Raw genomic sequence first — 27,144 nt, forward strand, 5'->3', positions numbered from 1 at the left:
TTCTAAAAAGGCTCTTCCGTGACTATATCACAGATTCCCTTACTATATCAAAGCCGAAAGCCTGGAAGTGATGTTTTGTTATTCCCCATAAGAAAATTTCGACAATGTCTCCGTAATACGAAGGAGGCATTCGCCCCGGGCACAACATTTGAAGGGGGCGCAAAGTCATCTTTGGAACCTTTTTGCGGGTTTCCGGATTTTGTTTCACCTTTTTTTTTTGCTCTCCGAAGATCTTTGCGGATTTCCGGATTTTTGTGTTTTGCTCACTAATTCAACGATGAGGGCGGCAAAACTCTTATTTTGCCTCGGGCGCCAAATTTCCTCGGTACGCCACTGCCATCATCCTACAACTTTTAAGACCTGAATTTCGAAAGAATTCTAAGATCAAATTGAACAATTTCGTTACTTTTTTAAGTCGTCGGTTATTTGACTGTTTGTACATTTTTAACAGATTTCTCCCCAGATACTTGGCAACGTCTGACAGAAGGTTTTGCCGAAATGCTGGCAGAACTCTAGCAAAAGTCTGGAAACAATGCAACAACCGTTTCCGACAGAGAATTTCACCTAGCGGTTATGAACGGTTCTCTCTCTGCCGAATTCTTGTCGGATACAAGACTAACAGAACCGTTTTGAATCGGTTGTACATTTTAGCGCCTTTGGTTTATTTTTTCCATTAGAAGTGTAAATAAAAGGAAATAACATTACTTTTGCACTACCAAATATGGTATGCAGCACTTCGTCTCAAATAACCAGTACTTTTATCTCATCTACCTGGTCTCAAGACTCGCTTTCATTTTTGGATGTACGTGCAGGATTGACGAATACCAAATGAAGTTGAACAGAAGAAAAAACGATCTTGCAGGACGTGCCGTGGCGAGTGATTGACGTAATTTCGCCTGCAAAACTTTGAAAGCTGCCGGAATCTTGTCAGGCTTCTGCCGGTTGCCAGAATTTCTCATGAGCGGCTTCTCTTCTACACTGAAAATAATTTGCATAGTAGCATCACGAACAAAGTATTTAAACTATCACTACATCTATACACTGCAACTAACTCATAAAATGAGTGTAAAAACTGTTGATAATTAGTGGAAAACATGCCATCACTAAACATCTTTGAAGCTCTGAAGTATTTGGATTCATGGTAAATTAAAAACATTATTCTACCATGGACCCAAACAGTAAAGCGGCTCTTACACGATCATTAAAAGAGCCATTACTAAAAATTAGTGTCATTTTAATAAGCATGTAATGAGGAATTCTACATACAAATTTGATATGTCATTACTTTAGTAATCATTGAAAATGACATTATTGATTCTCGTGTAAGGGCCGCTTAAAGTTTGTACACGCGAAAAAATTTGGTTGAAATTTTGAGGCTGCTTATTACGTATATTGTCAACGAAAGTTACAACTTTATAACAATCAAACCTACGCAGTTCGAAATAATCTTGTGATTTTACATCTTATAAGATGCACATAAATGGAGCGTCGAATTTTGCGCAAATTTATGTGCAAGCACATATAAAATTTTGTGAAATGAAAATTACATGTCTTGAAATCGAATGAAATAAAAAACAAAAGACCGATAGCCACAGCGCAACTTGAACCAAGAACCAACAGATCACATAGCACTCCAGTCAATCGACTGAGCCACAGAAGCATATATCTGCTTAATGAATAATTGATACATATAAACTCTTACAGCGCCTCTTGGTAGCCAAGTGCAAATTACACTAGGCGCCAGTAAAATTCTTCACGAATGGAATATGGCGTCATTTGACAAGTTAAGTTGTTATGAATCGTATCGTTTGTAGAATTATGTCACCTGTAAAATACATAAAAAAAAGCGACAAAAAAGCCCTGTGTATAAAAATTATCTTGCCTCGTTTCAAACATTTCCATCAACGAACAGGAAAAAGTTAACCATCATGCATTAGAAAGATCTTTTCAGGTATATTTCTATTATTCAAAAATCGCTTCAGTTTTTTGTTTGTTTTGTGCAACAGAAGAGACATAGAAATTAAGTCAAAGCAAACCAACTTAATTGTGGTTTAAGGAATATGTAGAGCAAGCTATAATTCGTGCAGGAAGTGTGGCAACTAGTGATCGAGAAATTTTGACATCTGGTAAATGTTACAATCGCACGTACAATTATACTGTACATTCAATCGGGTTACGAAATATAACACAAATCATAATAAAATGACAATCTAACACAAATAGATTCATCGTACGATGCCTATCAAAATTGAGCCCATCATTGACGCGCTGATAACGAAGACTTCTCCTGCAGGAGGTTTGATTATGTAAATCGTTTGCGCTGGAACTGGAACTGATTCAGGGTAGTTTCATAAAACAAAAACTTTTCACGAAACTGTGTTGGTTTCGCATCAAACCTGATATAAAAACCAGCTTCGAAACTGACTCGACTTTCAGGTCAACAACGTTAAAACTAGAGTGCCTATAACAAGAGTGACGACATCTCATCCGTAATGTTGGCAACAGTTCAAAACATTCCATTAGCTTTACATTGAATTGACAGGTCGTTTGCTCGTTTGGAACTGATAGCTGTCATTCCAAACGAACAGCTGTCGCCACTCTGATTATAGTCACTCTAGTTAAAACTAGGTTCGAAACTAGCTTCAAACAAACGGTTTGAAAACAGTTAGGGTGGAAATTGGGTTAGGTTTGGCATCAAACGAAAACGACATTATATAATGAGCTATTGAGCAGTTTGCCGTGTCAAATAAAAGCACAACGTTACACGGTAAATAAAAACTACACACCTAATCTCATTTAAGGATGTCGGTAAAATTTTACTGACTCAAACAGCTGAACAACAGAATAATCTATATTATATATCCCTATAATGTTTACTGAACTTCTTTATTGTTATTAATTGATTCACTGACAATTTGCATTTATTTTACTGTATTGGGTAAAAGCAACAACATGTCAATAAAACAAAAGTGAATGTTCCATAGAATTGCATTTTTTTACAGATGACTGTGAATTGGATCGATTTTACAGATCATCAAGTGAAAATAATGTTTTACAATTCATAGCCGTAAAAATAATTACTGAACATCGAAAAAGAAATGTTGTGTGTAATGCAGTTTACACACCCAGAAAATATTGCATATTTCGGTAAATTTTTACCTAATCTTCAACAGCTGAACTTTTGGTAATCAGTTTAGTCGATTACGGAGCGTTCAGTAATATAAGTTTGACCTGTCAAAATTATCGAGCTCTACGGTAACTCAACGATATAAACTAACGAATAGAATGGTAAGCTTTGTATTCATTTCAGATCATCAATAATTTTTCGAATTTTTCTGAATAATAATCTAATCAACACAATAGTATTTTTCTCACGCATTTACTCGCTTGTTTACCGAGAAAAGAGAAGCCATAAATCAACATTTTGAGAGCTTAGATAAAAATTATATATTGAAAGCTAAGAAATGTGTCCTGAAAATAAATCAATTTAAAGGAACATACATAAAAATCATTATTGCTGAAAATTTCAATGGAGCGCTTACCTGGAGCAGTTTTATTGTCTACTCCGAACAAAAATGTTCTAAAATATTGTTTATATCATAATGTCTAATTCTCCAACAACTCTCAAAATGTTGCCATTTGGCAGTAAATTTCTTTTGATTATCGTTTATTCCGACAATTGGTGGTTAAAAGTTGATATCACTATTTTGTTGGTATTTTGCTACCGTCAAAATTGCATTTTTATTTACAGAATCCTGTAAAACATCTTAGGTGAAACATATTGTTCGGTAATAATTCTCATAATTTCAGTAAAATAAATTGCCTTTACCAAAAAATATTTGTTATTTCTGATGATTACCGAATGTTTTCGTCGAAAGAATTTCCGAATATCCAGATCAATTATTAGTGGAAAGAATTTCTTTTCCTAGAAAAACCTTTTCAGGTTTGGAAATAGATAATAGTCGCTGGGGGCCAGACCTGGAGAATACAGGGGATGGTGGACCAATCCGTACCGCCAATCATTCAGTTTCACCAACAATGTTTCATCAGGACACGAAACTCGTCTTTTTCATAACTTGATAAAAACTAGAACTCGTCTCACACGATCAGCTATTATTCAAACACTAGTGGATAAATTGTCATTAAATTTGGTATTGGGCCATCTAGAGGCTTGTTCTCAACAAAAATATAAACGGTTCGAAACTATTCACGTCTTTTCTATGAGAGGCCCGGGACTTTTCATTTCATGTAGTAACTTGGAAATAATGTTAATTATACAAAAATGTTGTTTAAAAATGTAGAATACAACCTTGTGACACACGCGTTTGAATGAAAATAGATCCCTCGTTACTTTGCTTCGAAACCAGCAGTTACACTAAAAATCAAGTTTACCTATTTTTTGAGCAGAAATTACTTATTGTCGAGTTCTTTTGTACTTGTTTTTTTGATCGCTATCTACTCAAATTTTGACTTGATCGTAAAAAATGGGTAGCGTGCTTTGCCATAGCATAACACTGAATTTTGAGGTTACCTTAAATTGGGACGATGCACTTTAGTTTATTTTGGGTAGGTTTTGACCCAAAATTAAGTAGCGGCTGGTAAGAGTGTACAATTTAATTGCCTGCGTTTCAATTCCTTTTTTCTATCGTAACCGAAACTTACTCTCTTTTCGCTATATTTTCCAGCAGTTATCTATAAAAACTGGCCCAGAAAGTATGAACGTACCTAGTTTTCACTAGAATTTTATTTCTGAAGTGCTGAATATTTTTTTTATTTGATCTACTGTTATTATCAGTGTAGATTAGTAATCTCAACACGATTGCAAGCTTGCGAACATTCTTCATTGGATTCAGCAACAATTACTCGCGTAAATTTCGCGTAATGGCAAGTCGTAAGATCTGTCCAAAAGCAGACCCTGTCAGCACAGACTAACAGACAGGACACTCAAATTAGATTCTTCAATCATTTTAACGGTCATTTCGAATATTCCTTTATTTGGGACAGTACTCACATGTGTCATGATGGCGCCACGTTACCCTATCAAAAACATCCTGTCTGTCATCTAGACTGTGTTTATTTTTTTCATTTACCAACAGAGTTGCCATTCATACAGAATTACCTGTAATGTATTGATTTGTATACGTCCATGCGAATTTCATGCAGGATACAGATTTAATACATATTGCTAAAACTATATACATAATTGTGCCTACTTCTCATCCTCCAACGCAATACAAAATCGAACCCGTTTTGTTACAATATTTACTTGCTTCTTGTCTGCCGCCACTTGATTTCGGGTGAAAATTACCAACACAATAAAAAATAATCTAGATGAGCAACGTTGAGAAAAAATAAATGGTTACCTTCCAACATCGCGAAAAAGTTAAATATATTATCAACGTAATCCAATAATTTATTGTGACGATTCATTTTCAAATATTTCGATGAAATCAGGCATCCCTGCAAGCAGCTGATCGGTGTTGACAAACGAGGGGAAACCAACTAGTAAAAAAACTTTTACATAACACAAGGGGTGTACAGATAGTAAATAGTTCGCGCAGTACAATATAGGTGGAACTAGTGCATCACGAAAAATTATTTTTATAAGAATTTACTCATACTGTCATGTCTGTTAGTCTGTGCTGTCAGCTTGGAGCGAAATCAATCTTCAGTTCATCAACGCCATCGCGCGGCATCACATTCAACCTATCATGTCAATTGTATGGATGTGCAGTGCTACTATTTTGGCGCGCACGAATTTCACATTTCTCTCCCTTACTTCTATGTACGAGATTCGATACGGACTCGCCTGAGGGTGACATGCTCGCAAAAAAGGATGTTGCCAATGATTTGTTCGGGAAATGTGAGCGCTGGATATCTTGTTAATATGATGTCTATGCCAAAAGACAGTTCGATCCTTGTCATGGGTAAAAGTCGTTTCTGTATAAATTCCTGGCTATTCATCGAAGTAGTTATGATGAAGGATTGCAAAATCTTACCGCAGACGCAAATAGCTTACCAGATCATTGCATTTCTATCCAATTTTTCAACTTGAATCGATGTCTCGAGCTGGTTCAACGCTTCCCTTTCTCGCACCGTATAATGTTGTGGCTCCGGTAAGTATTCGTAATGAAATTTCAAGTAGGTTTCGTCGTCCATGATTATACAGTTCGGATTGCCAGAAAGCATAACTTTCGAACTCTGTGCCTGATTATGATTCTTTTTAGGGGCTGCGTTTTGATTGATTCATATAGATTCGAAGATTCAAACGTTCTATAGCACAAAAAGCATTTGACATAGAACCGTTTTTGGTCACATCCCGAGCTGAAACTTCTTTCATCTGCTCGAACGCTTTCAGTACACTAAGGTATTTTTTAATGCGGTCTTTTTTATGCGGTTTTTTTATACGAATTTTCAGAGTTATGCGGTTCTTTTATGCGAAGTTTCAGAGTTACGCGGTTTTTTTATGCGAAGTGTCAGAGTTATGCGGTTTTTTATGCGAAGTTTCAGAGTTATACGGTTTTTTATGGGTTACTTAAACTCGCATAAAAAAAGACTTCAGTGTATACGTTTATTTATTTATTATTCGGACGATTTAAAAAGTTAATATCACACCAGTTGTATTTACAATTCCAAGCTGCCAAGCGCTCCATCGGTGGACGCAACAGGATTTTTATTGTATTCAGGTGTGTAAGTTAATAATTCCGGTTTTTTTTCAATTTATGTTTCGGCAAATAGTTCACCGTTGAAAAGAGCATTTACGGGAAGTGTTGAATCATTACTATAATTTGAAAAAAAAAGTGCTATTAAATCGCATCGAATCATTTTTGAACCCTTCGGGATTGCTTCATCGATCAAAACTTGTAAAACGTTAGTTTAAATGATTTTAAGTGTGAATTCCCGTATGAACAACGTACAGGTCAACCCAAAATGTTTGATGATGCCGAAATGGAAGAATTGTTGAAAGAAGACAATACCCAAATTCAGGAACAAATGGCGGAGAAAAGATTAAGAAGGTTGGAGAATTGGTTCCCCATGAGCTGAATGATAAACAGCCGGAAAAGCGGAAAGCGGGGAACAATTTAGACTAAAATGCTTCACCAGACAGCAAAAGCGGCCGAAAACATAATTTCTGAGCTCAAATTGGAATTTTATCCCAACCCGCCATACTTCCCAGACTTAATCCCTTCCGGCTATCATTTATTTTCATTGATTTCGATCCATCCTCTGAAATACACGGATTCTCCAACCTCCAAGGTACACTCGCGTTTGTTTATTCCACTGATTAACGAAGAGAACCACAGAGGGATTTTCGAAGCCAGTTCTACAAAACTAAAAACACCTTCGCCCACTTTTGCAAATGTATTTGTAACACGGGTAGAAAACTAAGTCCTTAAGCGATATGAACAAAAATTCACAGCATTCCAGTGTCTTTAGCTCGTAACTAAAACTGATTTTTCCAATCTCTTAACAACCTACAGTTCATTCCAAGAAGGTGGAAAGAGGAGTGGCATAGTCTACAACGTTCGACGTTACTACTAATCATAAGCGTTCAGCGCACAAAGGTCTTACAAACTATGATATTTCAATGAAGGGCTTTGACTGTTTGTGCCGACCACAAATCTTTGATATCGTGATTTTTTTTTGCTTTCTATAATAAAGGTCACTTGAAACTAACTATTCGTAACTATTCAAAAACTGACTAAAAACGTTCAAACTAATCGATTAAAAACTAAGCATTGTGCTCGATTGCATTACATATACTGTTTACTGTTTGTGTTCGGTTTGCTAGTTGAGAACTGAGAAGTCATGGCTTCACTAATTGGTGATTGACTAAATCGCTAACTTGATATTGGTAAATGCTTGGCCCTCGCTGCGACAGCCAGAGCAAACGTTGGGATTTATCGGGCAAGTAGTAAATATTTTGCTACATTCTGACTCAAGATCGGTAAATGGATTCGCTATAACTGTTTGTTTGGTTTGACTAATAAGATTTCAATTGTAATTATTAATTATTCTAGCGTTTTGTAAATCTATCTAAAATATTTTCAAATCACAGCTGAATCAAATGATTTTATTTCATGGTTTAGTTCTTTCTGCTCAAGATTACCGTTTTTTGTCTTGTTTATTATCGACAGTATCATGACTACCTCCTCCTGTCTTGTTCTGCGGCACTCTACTCACTACTCAATACTCGCCTCTTGTCGTTTAGGTAAATACTAGTGAAAATAGATAATTTATTAACAATTTAAAATGGTTTTCCACCAACAACAGACTATCTCCGATAACCAGTGCTTCTACACGCTCGAAGGCAAGTGTGTAGTGGATCCGCTTCTAAATCTAAATTGTTCGATCTTTTACTTTATCTGCTATTTAAAATGAGAATGTCTCTGGCATGCAATGCATTGCATTTCCTCCATTTTTTGTGTCAAACGGTTAGGCTAAAACGAGAAATTTTTAAACAGACGGACACAATGAAATGGAAGAGAACATGTGACTGGCTGCCTGACGGCGAAATTTTATCCCCGCGAACCACCGTTTCCACGGCGGATAACCCGATGTCAATGGCATTTTTTACGCATCTGAAGCTTCATCTTATCCATGCTAAAATTATGTTCCGGTCTGACGCACACGATTGTACTGTTGGTTATAAACTCGTACGCACTACGAATATCGCCAGGTTGCAGCTGATGCTGCGAGATCATTCCCCGTAATGCGCACAGATCCTTTGTGTAGGAATAGAAGAACAGTGGATGATGGTAGCGACGCAGTTTAACCCGATCGGCCACGATTCCGGTCAAATAGACATCCTCAAGATGAAAGATGGGTGTCGTCAGCGAGGTGCGATACAGAAGCTTGGCCGCATCCAGGTTCATTAGGTATGCCGTTCCCGAAAGGTAATGCGGATAGAATTCCTTGTTGTACATGTAGTTTGGTGTGTACCTTCAGCATAAAACATAGAACATAGTTTTTAGATTCAATACCTTCAATTCAATTCAGGCGTTCATCGTATTTGGATACCTACCACTTACTGCTAGTGTCAGCGATCGGTTTTACCTCACAGAACAGGAATCCAATCAGTAACCGTTTCACCTCAACCAGTCGATTCTTTTGTGACATAACTGCGACAGTGTTCCGATCGTTGAACGGTATCGATGCCTTGTATAACGGAACGGTTCCGCCCAAAAGCACTTGCAACAAGTTCGGTACGTTCACGAACGAATCATCGTCGCACTTCATGATGTATTTCACTGAAAAGAATGCAATCAATAGAAGCATAATCATCGGACCTTATTCAAACATGGTTCCAAGTGAAAATAATGATTGATAAATGTTTCATTTGTTAAAACGGCACCCGTCCCATGACAAACACACACAACCTCCCTTCGGCACTGTAAAGAAATAACTAATAAAATTCTCACAAATTTTCCTCCATTCGGATCATCCGCTACCACTCGTTCCGAGAACGTATTAAACGTTTCAACCAGCACATACTTGTTACCGCGAGGATTCTCGAACCATTCCAGCACCATGTCGGTGACGTCGAACTCGACAAAGCGGCCCACACCACTAGGTACCGGACCAACGAAACGACCCACCACCGGAGTAATGCTGGGTTTGATTGCTTTGCTGATGGTAAAGTTCACCACGTTCCCCGGCGAGTACGGATAGTTGATTCGCAACCATTCCTCTCCGTAAACGAACACGTGCATTCGTGCGGCGAAATCGTTGCTGTAGTCACGTTCGTCCAGCCGAAACTGTAGGTATTCTTTCTTGTCCTTCTGGAAGCGTCTAGGAAGCGATTCTAACAAAAAGGTTTTCGCGTGAGTAGTGAAGCACAGCCGTCGTCGCAGAATCCAGCCTTTAACAGTCGACCTCTTGACCCAGTCAGCTACACCCGAAAAAAAAACACCACACCAAGTAAAACCCCCTGCCGGTCATTGGCTTACCTTTTGTGTCACAATTATTTACGACCCACTTCAGCATCATGATCGTCTTCAGTGTTAAATTGTTGTAGGTATCGATGAAACTCTCCTGAATTATGTCGCCGTACACTTCGCTTTCATTGATGATTTTCATCTGCAGCTCATCCAGCTCTACTTCGGGCACGTTGAATGCCGGATCGACATCACCCCCGGCCGGAAACAGACTGCGGACCGGTATTCGGGCTCGTAGTCCGGCGATGCTACCTGCTTCCGATTGTTCCGGACGAGTGGGCATACTAGGCGGAATGATTGGGCTGTCACTCGTCGCCGGGAAGTGTCGCCGCTGCTGCAGGTAGTCCGACTCTGTCTGTCCCAGCAGGAAGACAACCTTCACGTTGAACTGATACTGGCCCGAATCCGTTTCCGGCAGTTGACTAGATTTGTTTCTATGAGTCACACGGTCACGCGAGCTGGCGTTAGTCCTTTTGGTCTGTTGAAGGAGGAAAACAGACAGTCAATTAGAATTTGAAGACTATTACAAGAGTGAAGGTATTTAATTCTATTTCAAGTATAGCCATTCTCACTCATTATTTCCAAAAACTTGCAATAACGAACAACTGAATCTAACAAAAGTTTTATAATAAGTGAAACGATATAGAAATTTTAAAAAATCTGGCTCTGTTTCTACGAAGAATTTCAGTTACGATCGATTTCGAGCGTTGCGCCGTGAAATTGACATTTCAAATATTCCACATTAGTACATCAATTAACATGGAGTCGACTAAAATCTGAATACAAGATCTTGAAAAAAAAAACAAGAAATCTTAGAATAATCATATCAACTATTCTGATCAGAGCTTGAAATTGTCTCGTGTTTCAATTTCAATTCAATGGCTTCATATTCGCTTTTTACTGTCTTATTCGTAAATGATTGCATTAAAAACAAACGAAGCATTTTCGTCTCTCACTGCAACAAAAGAGAATATCAATGCCAACATCACTTGTTCCCCTACGACCCAAAATAACAACGTTTGCAGAGAGAATCAGTCGAATTTCTTATTCTTTAATTTCGATTTAATGAAAATCTGTGAAGTTTGGCTATAAAGCGTGTCCAAAAATATGGTAATTCAAAGTAATTACACTGGAACTGGTATAGATCGATTTTCACGAGCTTAGATTCAAAACAAAGTTATTATGAATTGAATTTTCCTCAGATCCATTCGATTCCGCAATTCCAGAATTGTAAGCTTTTAACCTTATGGTTATCCATCTCTCCGGATCACAGAAACTCTGCAAAAAAATTAAAACTGGCATATAAACATACACAAAAAACGTTATAAAATTCAAAAACTGATCTCACAAATACATTTCCAATTAACAGTTCGGCTGAAAAGTTCGTATCGTTTAATAGAAACACACATTTTTTTGCCAAAATTCGTTTTTATTATTCAACATAATTGCCATCAGAGGCGATACAGCGATTATAGTGATCTTCCAACTTTTCGATACCATTTTTGTAGTACGATTTGTCCTTTGCCTCAAAATAGGCCTCAGTTTCAGCGATGACCTCTTCATTGCTTCTAAATTTTTTACCAGCGAGCATTCTCTTGAGGTCTGAAAACAGAAAAAATTCACTGGGGGCCAAATCTGGAGAATACGGTGGATGAGGGAGCAATTCGAAGCCCAATTCGTTCAATTTCAGCATGGTTTTCATCGACTTGTGACACGGTGCATTGTCTAGATGAAACAAAACTTTTTTCTTCTTCAAATGAGGCCGTTTTATTTAAATTTCGTCCTTCAAACGCTCTAATAACGCTATATAATAGTCACTGTTGATGGTTTTTCCCTTTTCAAGGTAGTCGATGAAAATTATACCATGTGAATCCCAAAATACAGACGCCATAACCTTACCGGCCGATTGTTGAGTCTTTCCACGCTTTGGGTTCGGTTCATCGCGTGCAGTCCACTCAGCTGACTGTCGATTGGACTCCGGAGTGAAGTGATGGAGTCATGTTTCGTCCATTGTTATATATCGACGAAAAAAATCGGTTTTATTTCGATATAACAGCTCCAAACACTGCTCAGAATCATCAATTTGTTGTTGTTTTTGATCGATTGTGAGCTCACGTGCACCTATTTTGCACAAAGCTTTCTCATATCCAAATATTCGTGAATAATATGTCCAACACGTTCCTTTGATATCTTTAGGGTGTCAGCTATCTCGATCAACTTCACTTTACGATCATTGAAAATCATTTTGTGGATTTTTTTCACGTTTTTATCGGTAACAGCCTCTTTTGGACGTCCACTGCGTTCATCGTCTTCGGTGCTCATATGATCAGTACGAAATTTTGCAAACCACTCACGAATTGTTGCTTCGCCCGGTGCAGAGTCTGGATAACACTCATCAAGCCATTTTTTGGTATCGGCGGCACTTTTTTTCATCAAAAAGTAGTGTTTCATCAACACACGAAATTCCTTTTTTTCCATTTTTTTCACAATAACAAAAGAAGCTTCACGCGTTTTGCTAAGAATCTACGAATAGTTTAGGCATCATTTTTTTTCAAATTTTAGCTTCTAATTAGAAATGGATACCGATATGTAAAAGATCCTGCAGTTGAATTCTTGAAATTTACACGCAGTGAAACTGTTAACTTTGAGGATACTATTGAATCAGGGTTGGGAAAATCCAGATAAAAAATTCATCAAATTGTAATCACTACCGATCTAATCTATTTAAGGTCAGTTGATCAGTTGATCTTTGAATCACATCGTTCAAAATCAATACTGATCTTCCGTCACCTAAAATCGGTAGTGATTTTGAGCTACTGTTATCAGTGATTCCTGTACGATCAAATATTTGGACGATTCGATCAGCTTTGAGCATTGTGGAAGAAATTCACATATGAGTAAGATCAGACATGAGAGCCGATTGATTTACGTTTAAATTCGTTGATCCCGACGGGGAGTGTGAAAATTAGCGACAACGGTAATCTTACAGGTTTTTTTTTACGCGTATCCATGAGACCCAATTTTCAATTTTGTATCTTTGAGAAGTTTAGTGATGGGTGATAAGGAATACTAAAGGAATACTAAACCTCAGACGAAAACATCGGAAGCGGAAACAACAAAAGAATACAAATTACAGTATACGCAGTAAAAACAACAACTACACCAACAACAGCAAACACGACAACAACAACAACAACAACAACAACAGCAACAACAACAGCAGCAGCAACAACAACAACAACGACTATAATGTGCACTACAACAGCAACTTGAACACTAATAGTAACAATACCTGCCACAACAATAACAATAATATGTCATTACAATATACCTTACCCTTGGACAAAGACCTACTAGCAGCAGCACGGGTTCAATTCTCCGGGAATCCAGGTGCAGATATTGCCTCAAAATTCATAAATTTTCAAAAAGGTGAAACCATCAACCCTTACAAAGGAACAAGAAGTATTCAAAACAACACTACTTCGGTCTTAGGAAGTAATGACACCGAAGCTACACAATCCACTAACAATGTGAACACATCTTCAATACCACAGAACGTAAATACATCTACAGTATCACATGACATGAGTACAGACAGCCAATTCGAAGTTGATCCAATGCGTCCTCCAATTGTACGTCTTACTTCACAATCTGCAAATGGCGACGAACGCTTCTTGAAAGCAAGACTTCGTGACCCGAAAATAATGCACGTCGTCCGTCTGTATTTGTCATACATGAAAAATCAACAACCTACAGTATGCATCGAGGGTATGACACCAACTAGTATAAAAATGCTATTAGCATCAGAAGGCCTTCCAACAACACCTGACCACCTCCTACGAATCTTCATCGAAGTGCATCAGGAATATGGAATGAAACCTAAGGAAGCGCTGGCCGACCTGGACTCTTATGGGAAATTTTTGACAAGTGAACGTACCCGCCGACTCCAACTAATCCGGGAAGCCGAACACAATTTTACAAGGCCGAATTTTCGGAAATAACGACGCCCTTTGACGAAGGAATAGAAACAAGAATTAGTAATGTAAGTATTCCAGAATTCTCAAAAACTTCTTCGCTTCACAAACAAAATGTGACTGAAATTTTGGTCTATTGCCAAAATTTCAACCGCATGAAAAGCCCGGCCAAAATGAAAGAAATTCACCAAAATTTAATAACCTCCTCTTTCGACGTAATCCTTGGAACTGAAAGCAGCTGGGATGAAAGTGTAAGAAGCGAAGAAGTATTTGGAAATAATTTTAACGTATTCCGGCACGACCGAAATTTATCTCTCTGTCAGAAAAAATCTGGAGGTGGAGTCCTCATAGCCATAAACTCTTGCTTTACTTCTGAAGAAATTATTACTCCTAAATATAAAGAATTTGAGCATGTATGGGCCAAAGTCTCAATATTGGGAGAAGAACATATTTACTGCTCTGTCTACTTCCCACCCGAAAATGCGAACAAATTCTCTTTTGAATTATTCTTTCAATCTTTAGACACAATTATTTCGAATATGGAACCCGAAGTAAAGCTACATATTTTTGGCGACTTCAATCAACGTAATGCGGACTTCATTTCTGACATTGAAAATGAATCAATCTTACTCCCAGTCGTTGGAGAAAACGAAACATTGCACTACTTTTTCGACAAAATTTCTAATTTTGGCCTACATCAAGTAAACTCCGTAAAAAATCAACAAAATGCATATTTAGACCTTCTTTTCACAAATTGCACAGAAGACTTTTGTGTGAACGCATCAAACCTGCCATTATGGAAAAATGAAGCATTTCACACCGCAATTGAATATTCATTATTTACACACAATGCATCCCTTCCCTACGACTTGGAATATGAGGAAGTGCCGGAATACAATAAAATTGACTTTGAAGAAGTCAAGTGTAGACTAAGTATAATAAATTGGCGGAACATACTGAGTACAGAAGGAAATGTCGACGTCGAAGTAAACAAATTCTATCACATTATAAACAAAATATTATCCGAAACTTTGCCCATGAAAAGAAGAAGAAAAAATCATAACAGCAAGTTACCTGTATGGTTCAATTCACAACTAAAACATTTGAAAAATAGGAAACAAAAAGCACACAAAACTTACAAACAAGAAAAAAGTGACGCTCATCTTCAAAATTACTTAAATCTATGCAATCAACTCAAAATAGCCATTAACACAGCACACGAAGAATACAACCACAAAATTGAAAACGAAATAAAGACTTGCCCTAAGAACTTTTTTAACTACACAAAAACTAAACTAAAAAGCAACAATTTTCCATCTCAAATGCACCTCGACGAACATGTAGGGAAAAATAGTACAGAAATCTGCAATCAATTTGCAAATTTTTTCCAAGAAGTATATACATCTTATTCAGAAACTGACCGTGACCGTGAATACTTCTCTTTCATACCTGCATTTTCTAGCTCCATCTCTGTAAACTATCTATCAGAACATGACATTTCGACAGCACTGAAAAACTTAGACGCCTCAAAAGGGCCTGGACCTGACAGTATACCACCAATATTTTTAAAAAATCTTGCTGAAGAACTTACACTACCACTACAACTACTTTTTAACTTATCGCTTAATAAATGTACTTTTCCCAAAGCATGGAAATCTTCCTTTCTTGTACCAATATTTAAATCTGGTGCAAAATCTAACATTCGGAACTACCGTGGAATAGCCATTATCTCATGCATTCCAAAATTATTTGAAAAAATTGTAAACGAAAAACTTTTTCATCAACTTAAAAATGTAATAACAAACAAACAACATGGCTTTTTTAAAGGCCGCTCAACTACAACAAATCTCTTAGAATTTATGACATTCACACTGAATGCAATGGACGCCGGCAACTACGTAGAAACTCTTTACACTGACTTTAGCAAAGCCTTCGACCGTATTGACATACCTTTACTTCTACACAAACTACAAAAATATGGCATAAAACATACTCTTCTTGAATGGCTCAAATCATACTTAACGAATCGTGTACAGGTAGTCCGCTTCCAAAACATTCTGTCTGAACCAATTAATGTAACATCTGGCGTACCTCAGGGTTCTCACTTAGGGCCTCTCCTTTTCATTTTACATATAAACGACATTTCCTTCATACTCAAAAATTTGAAAGTGCTTATATATGCAGACGACATGAAACTCTTCATGGAAATAAAAAATATCAACGACGCTGTAATATTCAAGAACGAAATCAATCTATTCTACATTTGGTGCTGCAAAAGTCTACTCCAACTTAATGTAAAAAAATGTAACTCAATAACTTTCAGTAGGAAAAATGAAACTATACCCACAAACATACATCTAGGAAATCAACTTGTAGAAAAATGTAAAATTGTAAGAGATTTAGGCGTAATCTTAGACTCCAAGCTCACTTTTGTGGAACACTACAATACCATAATCAATAAAGCAAATAGCATGCTGGGCTTTATTAAACGCTTCAGTCATAACTTTCAGGACCCATACACAATAAAATTATTATACACTACATATGTCAGACCTATTTTGGAATATTGCAGCCTAGTATGGAATCCATATAATATTATTCACGAAGAACGCATCGAATCTATTCAAAAACAATTTCTTTTATATGCACTTCGTAAATTAAACTGGACAGCATTTCCTCTACCATCATATGAAGCACGCTGCATGCTCATCAATATACAAACACTTAAAGAACGCCGCGACCTTGCAATGCTTTATTTTATCAGCGACATTATTTCTCAACGCATTCAATCACCTTCTTTATTATCGCAACTAAATTTTTATACACCTAGCCGTCAATTACGAACCAGGAAATTATTTTTAGAAAGAAACACTAGAACAAATTATGCAAAATACAGTCCAGTCAATCGAATAATGCGCCATTACAATCAATACTGCGAACATCTTGACCTTACTATGTCAAAAATTCAAATCAAATCTCAGCTTTGTCGTAGAAATAATGCGTAGTATGTAAGTGAACATTGTAAACAATTTATATGTAGTCTACATTTGCTTGACGAAATAAATAAATAAATAAAATGTATGTCAATGATTTTTGGCAATTAATATGCCTGAGATTGCTTAAATTGGGGAAAATTGTCAATTTGTAACTTTCAGGTGTCGTTACGGCACGGTTTAATAATAATCAGTTTGGATCGTAATCACGTGGATAATGTTAATTTAACAGTTTTCATAGCGCAATAGCAATACGCAATGCAAAATATATTAATATACTATAGTGATCATAGCGACAAAAGATTTTGTTTTACTTCCAGCTGGTTGATGCTGATGCTCATGCTCTATTTTGATTAGACTCAATAAAACGCTATTTGACATGAATTTGATTTATGGAAGTAACAGGAGCGCAGCATTTGGCGCAGCGTTTAAATGGTGCGTTTGAATGGTCCTGCCCTCCTGTTACTTCTGTGTATGATATTCAAGCTAATGTTGCTTGAACATCAAAAATGCAACGAACGCCAATGATCACCGTTCGCTTCCCTTCGCCTTTGTTCGGTAATCGCTCTGATATTCGGACTTGTTTGTACATTCGGATGCAAACGAAGCCGTTGCTCGCAAGGAGGTCTATTCCTTGCAGTTGTTTTTCGCAAAAAAGAAACCCCCGAATGACTTGAGGGTGTATGAGGAACGAATATTCATGCAGCGATGATCGTCGAAGACCATGACATCCGCTCAACTGTTGCACAATTTATTTCGTAATATCTGGGACATCGCAACTTTTCCGGTCGACTGGATGCAGGGTATCTTAGTAAAGGTGCCCAAAAAGGGCGACCTGACTATATGCGATAATTGGCGAGGCATTATGTTGCTGTGTACCGTTCTAAAAGTTCTATGCAAAGTGATCCTATCCCGGATCCAGGAGTAGATTGATGCGACTCTCCGACGACAGCAGGCTGGATTCCGTGCCGGAAGATCCTGTGCGGACCATATTGTCACGCTCCGTGTCATCCTGGAGCAAGTCAATGAGTTCCAAGAGTCCCTTTATTTGGTTTTCATTGACTACGAAAAAGCTTTCGACCATCTCAATCACGAACTGAGACGCAAGGGAGTTCCTGAGAAAATTTTCGCCCTCATCGAAGCGCAGTACGAGGCCTTCTCATGCAGAGTTCTGCACAACGGGGTCTTGTCTGAACCCATCCGGGTCGTAGCTGGCGTGAGGCAAGGATGTATCCTATCACCGCTACTGTTTCTCATCGTAATCGACGAGATCCTGGTAGGTACGATTGACCGTGAACCAAACCGTGAGCTGCTATGGCATCTCATAACTATGGAGCACCTGAACGACCTCGAATTGGCTGATGACGTTGCACTCCTAGCTCAACGGCGCTCTGACATGCAGAGTAAGCTTGACGACCTTGCCGAACGCTTCTCATCGGCAGGCCTCAGCAATCAATGTCAACAAAACCAAATCGTTGGATGTGAACACGGTGACCCCTTCCACCTTTACAGTAACAGTTCGGCTGAAAAGTTCGTATCGTTTAATAGAAACACACATTTTTTTGCCAAAATTCGTTTTTATTATTCAACATAATTGCCATCAGAGGCGATACAGCGATTATAGCGATCTTCCAACTTTTCGATACCATTTTTGTAGTACGATTTGTCCTTTGCCTCAAAACAGGCCTCAGTTTCAGCGATTACCTCTTCATTGCTTCTAAATTTTTTACCAGCGAGCATTCTCTTGAGGTCTGAGAACAGAAAAAAGTCACTGGGGGCCAAATCTGGAGGGATGAGGGAGCAATTCGAAGCCCAATTCGTTCAATTTCAGCATGGTTTTTCGTTGTTGTTTTTGATCGATTGTGAGCTCACGCGGCACCCATTTTGCACAAAGCTTTCTCATATTCAAATATTCGTGAATAATATTTCCAACACGTTCCTTTGATATCTTTAGGGTGTCAGCTATCTCGATCAACTTCACTTTACGGTCATTGAAAATCATTTTGTGGATTTTTTTCACGTTTTCATCGGTAACAGCCTCTTTTGGACGTTCACTGCGTTCATCGTCTTCGGTGCTCATATGACCAGTACGAAATTTTGCAAACCACTTACGAATTGTTGCTTCGCCCGGTGCAGAGTCTGGATAACACTCATCAAGCCATTTTTTGGTATCGGCGGCACTTTTTTTCATCAAAGAGTAGTGTTTCATCAACACACGAAATTCCTTTTTTTCCATTTTTTTCACAATAACAAAAGTAGCTTCACTCAAAATGCAATATCTCACAAACTAATAATCAGACAGCTGTCAAATTTATACACGTATCTTTTGAAGGTTGGTACTAACTGAAAATGGTATGGATTTAATTCTAGTGGCGCCCTCTCATAGAAACGATACGAACTTTTCAGCCGATCTGTTAGCAGGGCAATCAGTGGAGAATGTTGAAAGCTTCCAATATCTTGGCAGCCAAATAGCGTCAGCGGAAACGAAATCTGCAGACAAGCATTAGACTGGAACCCAGCAGGACATCGCAGCAGAGGCAGACTAGAGGCTCATGGCGGCATAGCCTCTATAAAGAAATAAAAGAAGTCGAGTTAGGGCGATGGCGGGCAATCGCCCAGGATGGAGATCTTTCAAGTCGGCCCTTTGTACCACTCGGGGTGCGCATGAGCCTTAAGTAAGTAAGTAAGATGATCGTCGAAGCTCAATTCGCGATGATCATTCGTGCTGTCTTTGAAACAAGCAAATTAAGACGTTTCCCCCTGTATTTGTATGTGATGAACCATATCCCAGCACTCTCCCATTGCTGCTACCCAATGAGATATGATGAACTTTTTAGGTGAAGAATGTTTCGCGAAGAATGATATCCGCTATTCGAACCAATTCGAGGAATAAAGTAAATGAACGAATGACAAACCAATGCAATGTATAAAATGAACATGAACGATGTATACAGAACGAACGAAAAGTGGATTAGTAAATTCGGGTTCTCTACGATTATTGCTTATTCATTATCACCCATCTCTTTTTTGTGCTCGAGACGGGCGCGAGTAAAATAGGGATGTTCGCACCGAAGATGGATGAATGAATTAGTTACACGAAGAATATGTGCAACATTTAGTCAAGCTAAATAAGGTAATATTAATCAGCTGCGTAGTAGGCTTTGTGATTGGATTTGTTTTTCTTATCTTTAAAATTATTTTTCATCGCAGTACTACTGAATAAATTTCAAATACATCACGAAGCATGGAATTTCGGTGCGATCGACGAAATAAATTCACCTAACGAGCCTAAAATTATTGATATCGGATAATCTATATCCGAGAAAATTGAGCGGTAATCAGTGTTGACGTTTACGTCACTTATACCATTACATCAACGGAACAGTAAGTGACAGCCATTTGAACTTCAAACCTGTTTAATAACACAGAATAGCATTAAAACGAGCCTTTGTTGAAATGTTGATTCCGAATTAGACAGTGATACTGATAAGGATGAAGACATTTTTGAATTCTAAGTAAAACCAAAATTTATCTTATCAAAAATCATTCGTTTCAAAATTCATTATAATATCTACAATAAATATGTGATATGAAAAGATAATACTGGCTATTTTTATTTACTGTGAATCAATAAATTTGCATAAACTCTTCACTTTGAGTTTCTAGTTAAGCTTTAGGTTTTTAGCAAATGGCCACCGCTTCTCATTTAGAAGTCAATCTGCTATGAATTTCAGACGGAAAATTTAACATTTTTCACGAATATTAGAGCGATTGAAAAAGATATCAATGAAAACTTGGGAAAAATCACGAAATCAGATTGATAATATAAGCTAATAAAGTGCCTAAACGTGTCGTGAAGATATCCGCCTACTTTGCCAGAAAATAGACTCACAATTTATCGTTACCAAAGTTTTATTTAGAGTTTTAGTAAAATTATTGTTAGATATTTCATAGTTCAAAAATTTCGCACGAACTGAATCGAGACGATTAAAAAAAACATCAAGAATCAGCATTAGAACAGAAATTTTCAGTATTTATTAATCATTGACTGTGTTGTTAAATAAATCCGTAGATTTTGGTAAAATATTCTGAGATTTCCGTAGATTTTATCTACCGATCCACAGATCCGAAAATGTTAACGAAATTCGTAGATCTACGGAAATTTCCCGGGCCGGCTCAAGATTCATTTTGGATGTACCTTCTGATTAAAATTGACCCGGACTTTCAGTTCTTTCTGCGAGTTGCTTTCTATGTTTTCTTATGGCGCGTTTTCCGGAGTGGATATTTTATTTATGGAAATCGGGAAAAGTCACAGGGGGCCAAATCTGGCGAATACGGTGTCTAAGCAATCAATCACAATCATACCGAAATGCGACGGCGCGTTATCGTAGTGTAAAAACTCCATGAATTTTCTGCCCAAAAATCCGGCCGTTTCCGACGAATTGCTTCACGTAATCGCCTCGAAACGCCCAAGTAGTACCCCTTATTGACCGTTTGGCCCGTCGGAATGATTTCATGATAAACAACACCGCGGTGACGTCGTTAACAGAGGTGAACGGGCGAGCAGCATGAGGCAAATTTTTACGATCTCAAGACCCTCTCTGAATGCTTTATTCCACTTAAATACTTGCGTTTTCGATAGAGTAGACTCCCCAAAATACTTCTGCAGCATTTCTAACGATTCCGTAGCCGAAATTCCATTCAAAACACAAAATTTCAAGTAAACTCGTTAAATTTTTTTCCATAGTGAAAATATCCCGACAACTTTTTCGTGTCATAAACAAACAGCTGCGCCCAACACACACTAATTGACATATCCCGCTTAAACTTAACAGGAAAGTCAAAGAAGGTTGGACCAACCTAAGAAAAAAAAGAATTTACCGTTTGGGATTACGCGCGCAGTTTAAATGGACCAGTCCGGGTCAATTTTGATCAGAAGGTAGACATATTTTGTTGTGAATCATTCGAAAACCAAAGCCCTGGTATTACATTAATTTTGTGTAAGTTGACACATGACTGGTGCTACCCATCCTACTGACACTATGAATCCTTCCAGGTCGGGGCTCGAATAAACGTCAAGTGGCGTGTAAGACCTGCACCCAATCAATACAAAATTGATCGTCCCACAAAGGGTCATACATAATAAAAAAAATGATCATTTATGATTTGGATCCTTAAGCGTTAGAAATTTCATTTACCAAAATCGCACTTTCCAAATTCAAAAAAAAAATAATGAAAAAAGCTGAGTGGGTAATGTCAGAGACAAAACTGGAGGACGTGAATACAGAACTGACACGTCCGAATATCAATAACCGTTCATGTTAGTTGATTGATTATGTGAATTTTACCATTTTTACTGCTTCGCTTCTAGAATTGTAATTGTAATTGTATATTGGAGTATTGTAATTTTCACTGGCGGTTAACAAAGATTACGATGCGACAAGATAGCGACAAAATGGCGCAAAGATAGCGAAACTGTTATTCGCATTGATTCAACCCCTTGGAGGCCAAAAACCAGAAAAATATTTTTTTTAATTGACGTTAAATGTTTTTTTATAACCTGAATAATTATACAACGATATTTGGTATTAATCGACGTCTCTGTCTTCAAAACCTCGTACTTCACTCGAAACATTATCAATATTACCTATAAAAACAAACTACAATAAAAAAAATTGAAAATCGTCTACTCTAAAAATTCACTCGTCTTTGACAGATACATATTTTTCAAATTTTTAGTGTACAAACAAATAATTCTTGTCGCTAGAGAATATTACCTTTTAAATCTTTAGTTGCATTTCATTACCGTCCAATTCATTTCTCTATTCGCTCTAATGCTCGATATAAAAATGCTGTAAACTTCAGCACAACAAATAGCGAAGGGATTAAAAAAACGGTCCAACTCCAAAGGCAAAATTTTACGGAGAAAAAAAAACAAACAAGAAGCCCAACGCAATTTCAAAAGTCTGTAAATTTGGCGATTGTGTATAAAAGTTTCGTAAACCTGTAAAAAGTCTGCAAAATTGCAGAGTCTGTTTACAAAAGAAATCGGCAAATTTACATGCAAATCTGCAACCTGGCACCTGTGATTCTGAAAACTGAAAACCAAAATATGACTGGAACTGAGTTCAGTTGCAAAATTCAGACTCGAGATCCATATCAAGAATTGTTCATAATTTAATTTTAGAATTCTGGAACTCCGATTTAATTCTAGAAATGAATGATGGTTAACTTGAATTTCGAACGTGACTGGAAGCACTGAATCCAGTTCCAGAACCCAAGTTCCGAATTCAATTCCCGCATGTTTAATCTGAATAATGGTAATGTACTAAGAAACTGGAATCAGAGATTATATTATATATCTGAATACGAATTCCGAACTCAAATTAAGGCACTAAATTCAGTTCTAAAATCTAATCGAGGAACGAATTCACAAAAATCTAGCTCCACAATCTAGAATTAGGTTTCAGTTTCCTAGACTTAATTTCACCATTTAAACACGTATTCTAGAACTAAATTCTGAAACTTTCTGAACTGCGGCACCCCCTTGATATTGGAACTAATCGACCGATTACTTCGCCTATGTCATTACCCGTTTTTTAACAAATGCGTACTAAACGTTCTGGAAGTTATAAGAATTTTAACGACTTGAGCTACTACTTCTATCGATACTCACATGTTCATCCAGCTCGGCAAAGCTGTCGCTATTGTCCAGTTTCTTCGCGTAATCTCCTAGTGTACTGAGAGTTCGTGGCTCCAGATATGATCCCTTCAGAGCAGCGTGCATCCGCGCAAATTGGTCATAGTTGAACTCACTAACGTTTCCCCACGTTTCGCGGATCGTTTGTCGGGCCTCGAAGTTCGCCGCCGACGAGCATACCACAATCAGCAGAAACACTTTATCGTTTTCACTGCCATCACCGGTGCGTTCTTCCGTCGAGCAAACGTTCAACGGTTCGATGAGGGTCGTATTCTCCGCCGGCAGTACGTAGTCCACCGTTTGCCGGGACGTGTTGGCACTCCAACCGGCGATCGTCCCTGGAACAAAAAAATAATAAACGGGAAAGAATACAACTTTCGTTAGAAACACACCGAGCCAGACTGAAGACACTCTGGTTTACCGAAAAACTTGACTGCAAGCATGATACAAATTCGACCATCGCCAAACTCATACTAAATCAAACCAATAAAGACCAATAAGTGTGCGATGGTCATTTGGGTCGCACATACGCGTAACTTTTCGTCCCGTCCGGCCGCTCTCGTCGGGAAAGCAAATTGCCACCCAATCATCACCGGAGAACCCCCCAAAGCGTATGGTTGCAAATGATTTGCTTCCACATTCAACGGCAAATGTTAATTGGGTTATAGCTGCCATTACTGCAGCGATGCACCACGAGATGCTGCGCAGGTATTGGTAGCTCTGCACTGTTCAAAGTTTTATAATACCATGAAGCTTAGAATCTGTAGGAAACTAGACATGGTTTAGTTTCGGGGCTGCATGGAAAGTTTTCTAACCTGCAAGTTAGAAAAGCGAGGCAAATAAATAGTGATTTACGTATCTAAAGTCAACTCCTGTTATCAGCTATTGATGACGGTATGCGTTATGCCCACTGACATCAATCAATACAGAGAAAAGCTTCATCGAGTACAAAGAAAGTACCGTCTGTTCCGAGCATGCATTGGCATCCCATCTGTGACCGTCGATTGACACCACGGGCAACCACAACAAAGTCACAGCCATTCAACAACATCGGTGGCGTCGTCGACGACAACGGCAATGAACGGCCGAACAGGAACGCTAAAGGTGTCAAATGGCAAAAATCAGAGTGTGCGAATGCGATCAATAAAATTAAGCAGAAACGTTGCTAAATTGATATCAATCAGAACGAAAATTAACCTTTAGCACGCTACGCTCGGAACCAGGCGCTGCATCCTCTTCGATTGTTTTCATCTGCGAAGCGACGATTGACGACACCGAGAGGATCGCAACAATACCGATCGCCAACTGCCAGGCCACGGGAGTCGCGGGTAATGCATTCAATTTATAACAGATGAGAGCGAGAGAGGGGGTGTGAGTGGTTAGCGGAAATAATGGGAATGATGGTCCCGTCGTCTCTCGCAATACTGTCTTGACCTAGATGGTGGCACACTCGCAACCGACCAACTACGCACCGATACCCAGCCAAATTTGTGCGTAGACGCACAATCGAACCTCCATCCATTCAGCATTTCGAAGCCGCGAAATTTCATTCACAAAAATTTGAATATCGTCAATCAACAGCAATTAAGTAGTAGGAGTCTTCCCGCATGACTCGCTATTCATAGACCGAAGCCAGCACACCAACTAACGGGAAGTGGTATTATTGGAGATGATCAATTGATTTGCTGATGTCTTTGCCGATTGTGGCTACATATTGTACACAATGTATTCAATCAAGAAACGCGGTACCGTTCAAGTAGAATTTTTTCGCCCTCTCTCTTTCTATACTCCATCATCTCTGGTGATGTTCCTCACATTACAGCCAATCAAAATCAATGTAACGATCCTGACGTGAAGCGTCGGGAACGTACTCTCGGTGGTCCGGACAGTTGCTCAAAATCTATTTGATGCGACTTTTATCGCTATGCGGTAAACCTTTTAGTTCGCTGGAGACGCCAACGGCGGAGTCATCATTTTGATTGGGACTAGTCTGTGTATTGGATTGGAATTTATTTAGACAATTTTGGCACTGTTTCACAGTTTGATAATTGCTTGAACGGGTATTTTATGTTCCTGGAGAAGGTTCCAAATATTAGAAACTGTTGGTATTGTGATATTCTCACTACGAAATAATTTTTGTTATAGTTTGAAGGTTTTCTTTCACTTTTTGACATATCCAGAACGTCCTGAAACAGGAAACTTAGACATGTTCTAAGTTGCCTGGCAGTTGCTTTGAACGAACTAGTGATTTTGTTTGACATAAAAAACAACGGAAAAATCATTGCTGCGTTGCTGGTTTGGCACATCATTTTGATGGTAGAGTAGACGAATGATTCCTTGTTTCTGAGCATAGATTGACTGAGCGTGATATTTTGTATCACGATGTACTTACACTAGAAGTAGATTCCATACTTATTCAATAGTTCCTACAATGTATCGCAGATCAAGGATGCCAGCTCATTTTATTTTTCAAAAATCTGTGTTCGATCCAAAAATAAGTCCAAAATGCGCCTACTTCCCATAAGAACACTACACATCGGGAAAGGTGTCGGACTTCCAAGCGTTCTGTGGGAAATGTATTTTCATTGTTTTCCTTAGCAATTTGAAGTCTTTTATGGGCTCATTGACAGTCTCGATTTCGTAAATCTGTAAAAATCTGTGTCATTTTTAAAATCTGTATGCTGCATATTGAAAATTTATTAATATGTGATTCTGGCATCTCTGTTGCAGACATCGAGTCAGTTCATGAGCAGAATTTACCTTGTGGTGTAGTGATACATTTCTCATTAACATTTCATTAGAAATCGATGCAAGTTCCAATGGAGTTTTTGTGCCAATATGTCTCCAGAGCCGCAACTCGGAGACCGTCACAGTCGTAAAAAACAAGGATCAGCCCCATGGGGTTGTTCGAGCCGTTGATGTGGAACAAGGCAACCAAAATTTCTAATGATCTACAATGAAATAGTTTAATCAATCGTCACACTTGAATTCGCAAATGCACGAGAGACTGCTTAGATTGATCATTGTTAGGAACCAAAACCGAACACGCGAACCCAGAATATGGACTCTATTTGTCGTGATTTGTATTTGTTTTGTAGCCGACGAAACTACATCAATAGCCCAAATGTATGGAATTATATGTTTGTACACGCTAGCGATACGAATATCGATATTTAAGCTTCTTTTCGCCAAGCTTGTGTTCAAGTTTTGTATGCAAGCAGTTATTTTTATAGCGTTTCTCTACCATTACTACCATTCTGCGATTTCGGTTGAAGCGATAAACTTTTTCTCATTATCAATCAATAAGAAATTAATCTTATGCACTCAAAATTTACCCTGGGGTAGTTGTCAATTTGACACAAGATCAGAGCATAGCAATTAAATCTTCAAATCGTTTTATGGCACTTTTTGTCTTGCTGTCTAGCAACAACCTACCTCTAACAAGCTACGCGTAGGACTGAAAAGTTAGCTATCATTTTGCTTATATTTATAGCTTCGCGTGCTTCTAACAGCTTCGCTTTTGCATCGATTGACCAATC

The 27,144-nt window shown here is 38.2% G+C and overlaps 1 protein-coding gene across 1 annotated transcript in view; it reads right to left on the reverse strand.

Annotated features, from left to right (window-relative positions):
• Nucleotides 1–7,347: 7,347 nt before the first annotated feature.
• Nucleotides 7,348–27,144, reverse strand: part of LOC131425854 (uncharacterized) — a 30,008-nt gene continuing 10,211 nt past the window's right edge. The window contains exons 4-9 of the mRNA XM_058588093.1: nt 24,817–25,039; nt 24,566–24,703; nt 23,582–24,006; nt 9,951–10,416; nt 9,026–9,251; nt 7,348–8,943 (exon numbers count right to left, since the gene is read on the reverse strand). Coding sequence (XP_058444076.1) covers nt 8,562–8,943; nt 9,026–9,251; nt 9,951–10,416; nt 23,582–24,006; nt 24,566–24,703; nt 24,817–25,039 — 1,860 coding nt within the window. The 3' untranslated portion in view covers nt 7,348–8,561. The remainder of the gene's footprint in view (nt 8,944–9,025; nt 9,252–9,950; nt 10,417–23,581; nt 24,007–24,565; nt 24,704–24,816; nt 25,040–27,144) is intronic.

Source organism: Malaya genurostris, chromosome 1 (assembly GCF_030247185.1).
Source record: "Malaya genurostris strain Urasoe2022 chromosome 1, Malgen_1.1, whole genome shotgun sequence".
NCBI classification, from domain to species: Eukaryota; Metazoa; Arthropoda; class Insecta; order Diptera; family Culicidae; genus Malaya; species Malaya genurostris.